Source organism: Mustela erminea, chromosome 21 (assembly GCF_009829155.1).
Source record: "Mustela erminea isolate mMusErm1 chromosome 21, mMusErm1.Pri, whole genome shotgun sequence".
Lineage (NCBI taxonomy): Eukaryota > Metazoa > Chordata > Mammalia > Carnivora > Mustelidae > Mustela > Mustela erminea.
In genome coordinates, this window is record NC_045634.1 from 40,136,404 (window position 1) to 40,142,845 (window position 6,442).

At 42.3% G+C, this 6,442-nt stretch overlaps 1 protein-coding gene across 1 annotated transcript; it reads left to right on the forward strand.

Annotated features, from left to right (window-relative positions):
* The first annotated feature begins 830 nt into the window (after positions 1–830).
* Positions 831–1,775, forward strand: LOC116581717 (olfactory receptor 2H2-like). The gene has a single exon (XM_032328922.1). It carries the CDS (start codon positions 831–833, stop codon positions 1,773–1,775), a length of 945 nt encoding a protein of 314 aa, XP_032184813.1.
* Positions 1,776–6,442: the final 4,667 nt, after the last annotated feature.

Below are 6,442 nucleotides of genomic sequence, written 5' to 3' on the forward strand. Positions count from 1 at the left end.
GGAGGAGCCGAGAGCCCAGGGCCGCACTCCTCAGTGCGCCCTCAGAGAACAGCGCCCAGTTACTCCCGTCTGCCTGACCTCCGGCCGCGCTCCGAGCTCTCCGAGCCTGCGACCAGTTCAAGGTGACACCGAGCTGTGAGCTTACTGTCGGCTCTGTCTCTGTAGCCGGCTTTCCCGTTCCAATACCCGCAAGGTCTGCGACACTCAGACACCCCTGATCCTTCTGTGACCCTGCGGGACCTGAGGCCACGCTGAACCCGCGTGGGCTTCGCCCCGGTTTAGCCTCTGGAGCGATGTCCCTCAGCGGAACAGACTTTTAAAAGTCCTGATTTTGTGCGCCGTTGCTCCGCCGCTTGCCGGGAGCCGGCCCCTCCCCCCGGGGTCTATCTTCCCGTCGCTTTGGATTCACTTCTCCGCCAGTCCTACCTTTCAGAAAGTGGTTGTTTTTCTGTTTCCAGAATTGCTGTTCTTCTTCTTTTCGATCTGCCGATGGATTTTCAGGTGTTTGCAATCTTTAGATAAGCTATCTAGCTGATCTCCGGCTAGCTGAAGCAGTCTCAGCCTGCTACTTCTCCGCCATCTTGACTCCTCCTCCGCATTTAATGTTTTAATGACTATGGGTTTTGTCTTTCTGTCTACCTAACAAGTCAACTTATTATATTTTTATTTTGCATAATTTTATCTTTGTCTTTTCTTTCTCTCTACAAGTCTGGGGTTCAAATGCCTATATTACTCAGTTTGTTATTTTTCTGTTGGTTATGATACCTGATTTTCTTCCTGTAGGAATAGAACAGGAATGAGGAAGAAATGTGATTCATAATTAAGAAGGAATGAAAGGGACAAATTTTAGCAATCCTGCAGGTTTTATCTTGCTGGGCTTTTCTGACCAGCCTCAGCTGGAGATGATCCTCCTTCTGGTTGTCTCTATCGTATATTTTCTTACCCTGGTGGGGAACACAGCAATCATATTGGTCTCATACTTGAATCCCAAGCTCCACAAGCCCATGTACTTCTTTCTGTCCAATCTCTCCTTCCTGGACCTCTGCTTCACCACCAGCATCGTTCCACAGATGCTGTGGAATCTCAAGGGTTCTGAGAAGACCATCAGCTACACTGGCTGTGTAATCCAGCTCTATGTTGCACTGGGGCTGGGCTCCACGGAGTGCATCCTCCTGACTGTGATGGCCTACGACCGCTTCAATGCCATCTGCCGACCGCTGCACTATGGCGTCATCATGCACTGGAAGCTTCTCCAGCGCCTAGCAGCTGTGGCCTGGATCAGTGGTTTTGTGGAATCCACAGTTCAGACCATCCTCGTTTTCCAGCTGCCTCTTTGCAGCCACCACCAGGTAGATGATTTTATGTGTGAGGAACCTGCCTTGATTAAAATCGCCTGTGTGAACACCACCTTCCTGGAAAATGAGCTCTCCATAGCAATTGTCCTCTACGTGGTTATACCTCTGGGGCTTATTCTGGTCTCTTATGGCTGCATTGCTAGGAGTGTGCTGAGGATAAAGTCTGCCAAAGGAAGGAGGAAAGCATTTGGGACCTGTGGGTCCCACCTCCTTGTTGTGGTTTTGTTCTTCGGGACGATCATTTCTGTCTACATTCAACCCAAGAGCAAGTACACACAGAACCACAGTAAATTCCTCACCCTCTTCTACACTGTAGTGACTCCCTCACTTAACCCTATTATTTACACCCTGAGAAACAAAGAGGTTAAGTGGGCTCTGAGACAATTGCTGGGGAGAGACCCCCATCAGGGGGAAATGTAAATATACTCATGCAATCCCCCAGAGACCAAGGACTTTTAACATCATCTAATTATTGCTTTTCATCACATGTATAAGGTTCACAGCTTAATCTCCTAAATAAAATAGGTGTAGGGGCACCTGGGTGGCTCAGTAGTTAAAGCCTCTGCCTTTGGCTTGGGTCTTGATCCCAGGGTCCTGGGATCGAGCCCTGCATCAGGCTCTCTGCTCAGCAGGGAGCCTGTTTTCCTTCCTCTCTCTCTTTCTCTCTCTCTCTCTCTGCCTACTTGTGATCTCTCTCTGTCAGATTAAAAAAAAAAAAAAGGTGTAAATTTTCCTTTCAATGGCATCCCGAAGCTACCATTCTAAACCCTTCTTATCCTCTTTTCTGAAAATGTCATGTCTTTTTTTCTGGCTGTTTTGTAAAGATTCTATGAATAAAGAAATGTTTATAGGCATGTGCCTGCATATCTGAATTATGCTTTCATAAATTTTGGTTATTGCTCTAGTAATTAGCTAATGCTATACTTGAACAATTATGGCAATCTAATGTTTCATGAGTGAAGTAAATGTTCCAGCTCCTGGAGGGAGAGCTCTCATCACAGCTGGGTCAGGCTGGGTCCACCTGAGGACATGACCCTGCAGCAGGTGCTCCATCTGTGGCTCGCCAGAGCACAAGGGCTCCCAAATCCATAGCCACCTGACAGTTTGCTTTAGGTAGGGTGTTGTTGATTCTGGTGCATGCAGAGGAGCATCTGGGGTTAAGTACACTCTGGGATTTTCCTGGTCTCTCCCTCCTGCAGAGAAAGCCACCAAGGAAAATGGGCCAGGAGACTCAAGAATTCTCTGTTGTGCATCTCTTGTCATCGCAGAGTAGCTCCCAATCTCCTTTGATCGACCCTTTTGTGCTGTGTCTGAATCTAAGGCAAATAGGCAAGCACATTTTAGATATTGTCATTAAATCTGAATATTTAAATCTCATTTAAGTAAGCAGTTTTATTTGTAAATAAAAGTGATTGTCTTTGTCATAGACAATATTCCCTTTGATTGATATTATAACTACATAGAATTTTTTTATTATGTCATGTTAGTCACCATACAGTACCTCATTAGTTTCTGATGTACTGCTCCATGGTCCAATGTTTGTATATAACACCCAGTGCTCATTAAAACACAGGCTGTCCTTAATGTAACTGCAGAGAATTTATAGAATTGTTTTCTTTATATTGAATATAAAGTTTTTACCTGTTCTTATAAGATACTGGAAAATGTTGGTAATTTTTAAAATTTGAAAATATTGACCCTGTTTTCCCTACATTCACAGTAGTTATTGATTTATAGAATATGATAAAAATACTTATTGGCTTTAATCCTAGAGCCTGCTTAGATATACTTACAACATGTTATTGTTTTCTAAATGTGGCTTTGTAAATAATAAATGCTTATAATGGACATTAATCAAAAGGAATCACTTTAATATAGATAAATAATTCTTACAGAATTTAGTCAGTTAAATGGAATGATAAAAACATTTTTCCATTTCTTTGTGTCTTCCTCAATTCTTTCATGAGTACTTTATATATATATTTTTAACTTGGGTTTCTATTGTTTTTTTTTTTTTTTAATTTATTTTCACCATAACAGAATTCATCGTTTTTGCAACACACCCAGTGCTCCATGCAATATGTGCCCTTCTTAATACCCACCACCTGGCTCCCCCAACCTCACACCCTCCCCTTCAAAACCCTCAGATTGTTTTTCAGAGTCCATAGTCTCTCATGGTTCACCTCCCCTTCGAATTTCCTTCAACTCCCTTCTCCTCTTTAACTCCCCTTGTCCTCCATGGTATTTGTTATGCTCCACACATAAGTGAAACCATATGATACTTGACTCTCTCTGCTTGACTTACTTCACTCAGCATAATATCTTCCAGTGCCGTCCATCCACATTGCTACAAAAGTTGGGTATTCATCCTTTCTTTTTTTTTTTAAGATTTTATTTATTTATTTGACAGAGAGAGATCACAAGTAGGCAGAGAGGCAGGCAGAGAGAGAGAGAGGAGGAAGCAGGCTCCCTGCCGAGCAGAGAGCCTGATGCGGGACTCGATCCCAGGACCCTGAGATCATGACCTGAGCCGAAGGCAGCGGCTTAACCCACTGAGCCACCCAGGCGCCCCGGGTATTCATCCTTTCTGATGGAGGCATAATACTCCATAGTGTATATAGACCACATCTTCCTTATCCATTCATCCATTGAAGGGCATCTTGGTTCTTTCTACAGTTTGGCGACCGTGGCCATTGCTGCTATAAACATTGGGGTACAGATGGCCCTTCTTTTCACTACATCTGTATCTTTGGGGTAAATAATAAGAAGTGCAATTGCAGGCTCATAGGGAAGCTCTCTTTTTAATTTCTTGAGGAATCTCCACACTGTTCTCCAAAGAGGCTGCACCAACTTGCATTCCCACCAACAGTGTAAGAGGGTTCCTCTTTCTCCACATCCTCTCCGACACATGTTGTTTCCTGTCTTGCTAATTTTGGCCATTCTAACTGGTGTAAGGTGGTATCTCAATGTGGTTTTAATTTGAATCTCCCTGATGGCTAGTGATGATGAACATTTTTTCAAGTGTCTGATAGCCATTTGTATGTCTTCATTGCAGAAGTGTCTGTTCATATCTTCTGCCCATTTTTTGACGTGATTGTTTTGTGTGTGTTGAGTTTGAGGAGTTCTTTATAGATCCTGGATATCAACCTTTTGTCTGTACTGTCATTTGCAAATATCTTCTCCCATTCCCTGGGTTGCCTCTTTGTTTTGTTCACTGTTTCCTTTGCTGTGCAGAAGCTTTTGATTTTGATGAAGTCCCAAAAGTTTATTTTTGCTTTTGTTTCCTTTGCCTTTGGAGACATATCTTGAAAGAAGTTGCTGTGGCTGATATCAAAGAGGTTACTGGCTATGTTCTCCTCTAGGATTCTGATGGATTCCAGTCTCACGTTGAGGTCTTTTATCCATTTTGAGTTTATCTTTGTGTACTGTGTAAGAGAATGATTGAGTTTGATTCTTCTACATATAGCTGTCCAGTTTTCCCAGCACCATTTATTGAAGAGACTGTCTTTTTTCCACTGTATATTTTTTCCTGCTTTGTCGAAGATTATTTGCCCATAGAATTGAGGGTCCATATCTGGGCTCTCTACTCTGTTCCACTGGTCTATGTGTCTGTTCTTATGCCAGTCCTATGCTGTCTTGGTGATCACAGCTTTGTAGTAAAGCATGAAATCAGGTAACATGATGCCCCCAGTTTCATTTCTGTTTTTCAACATTTCCTTAGCAATTCGGGGTCTCTTCTGATTCCATACAAATTTGTGGATTATTTACAATAGGAACATTGAAAAATACTGGTGGAATTTGGATTGGAATGGCATTAAAAGTATAGATTGCTCTAGGCAGTATAGACATTTTAACAATGTTTATTCTTCTGATCCAAGAGCATGGAGTTGTCTTCCATCTTTTTGTGTCTTCTTCAGTTTCTTTCATGAGTGTTCTGCAGTTCCTCGAGTACAGATCCTTTACCTCTCTGGTTAGGTTTATTCCCAGGTATCTTATGGTTCTTGGTGCTATATTAAATGGAATCGATTCTCTAATTTCCCTTTCTGTATATTCATTGTTAGTGTATAAGAAGGCCACTGATTTCTGTACATTGACTTTGTATCCTGCCACGTTACTGAATTGCTGTGTGAGTTCTAGTAGTTTGGGGGTGGAGTCTTTTGGGTTTTCCATATAAAGAATCATGTCATCTGCGAAGAGAGAGAGCTTGACTTCTTCAATGCCAATGTGGATACATTTTATTTCTCTTTGTTGTCTGATTGCTGTTGCTAGGACTTCTAATACTATGTTGAACAAGAGTGGTGAGAGTGGGCTGAACCTTCTCTTTTATCTCCCCTTTTTTTCCTCTCTCTCTCTTTTTTTCTTTCTTTTCTTTTTTCTTTCGTCTGGCTGGGGAACCCTAATTTCTCAGAAGGGCTCCAGGGTGCACCTTGACTTCACCACGGTTGATACATCCAGCTATATTTATTCAGTCATCTCTCACCAAAATGACTAGGAGGAGGAATGCCCAACAGAAGAAAAATACAGAGGATGGGCCTTCTGCAACAGAGCTAACGGCTATCAACATAGACAATATGTTGGAAAGAGAATTCAGGTTAACAATTATACAGGCAGTAGCTACAATGAAGAAAGCTATGGATGACCAAACGGAATTGATTAGGGCAGAACTGAAAGCAACCAGGGATGATGTTCACAATGTTAGGGCAGAACTGAAAGCCATCAGAGATGAGGTTCACAATGCTCTCAATGAGTTCCAATATAATGTAAATACTCTCTAAGCTAGAGTAACTGAGACAGAAGATAGAATTCATGATCTGGAGGACAAACAAGATCCTTTCTCTCTAGAAAGGATCAGGAGGAAGCCTGGAATGAACAGCTTAGCAGCCATGAAAACAGAATCAGGGAAATAAATGATGCCATGAAACATTCCAATGTCAGAATTATTGGAATCCCTGAAGGGGAGGAGAAAGAAAGAAGTCTAGAAGATATAGTGAAACAAGTCCTTCATGAAAATTTTCCTAGTCTCACGAATGGAACCAGCATTCATGTACTAGAGGCTGAACAGTCTCCACCCAAGATTATAGATTCCA

Excerpts from the sequence above, each read along its gene's own strand:
- LOC116581717 (XM_032328922.1), top strand. The coding sequence starts at position 831 with ATGAAAGGGACAAATTTTAGCAATCCTGCAGGTTTTATCTTGCTGGGC.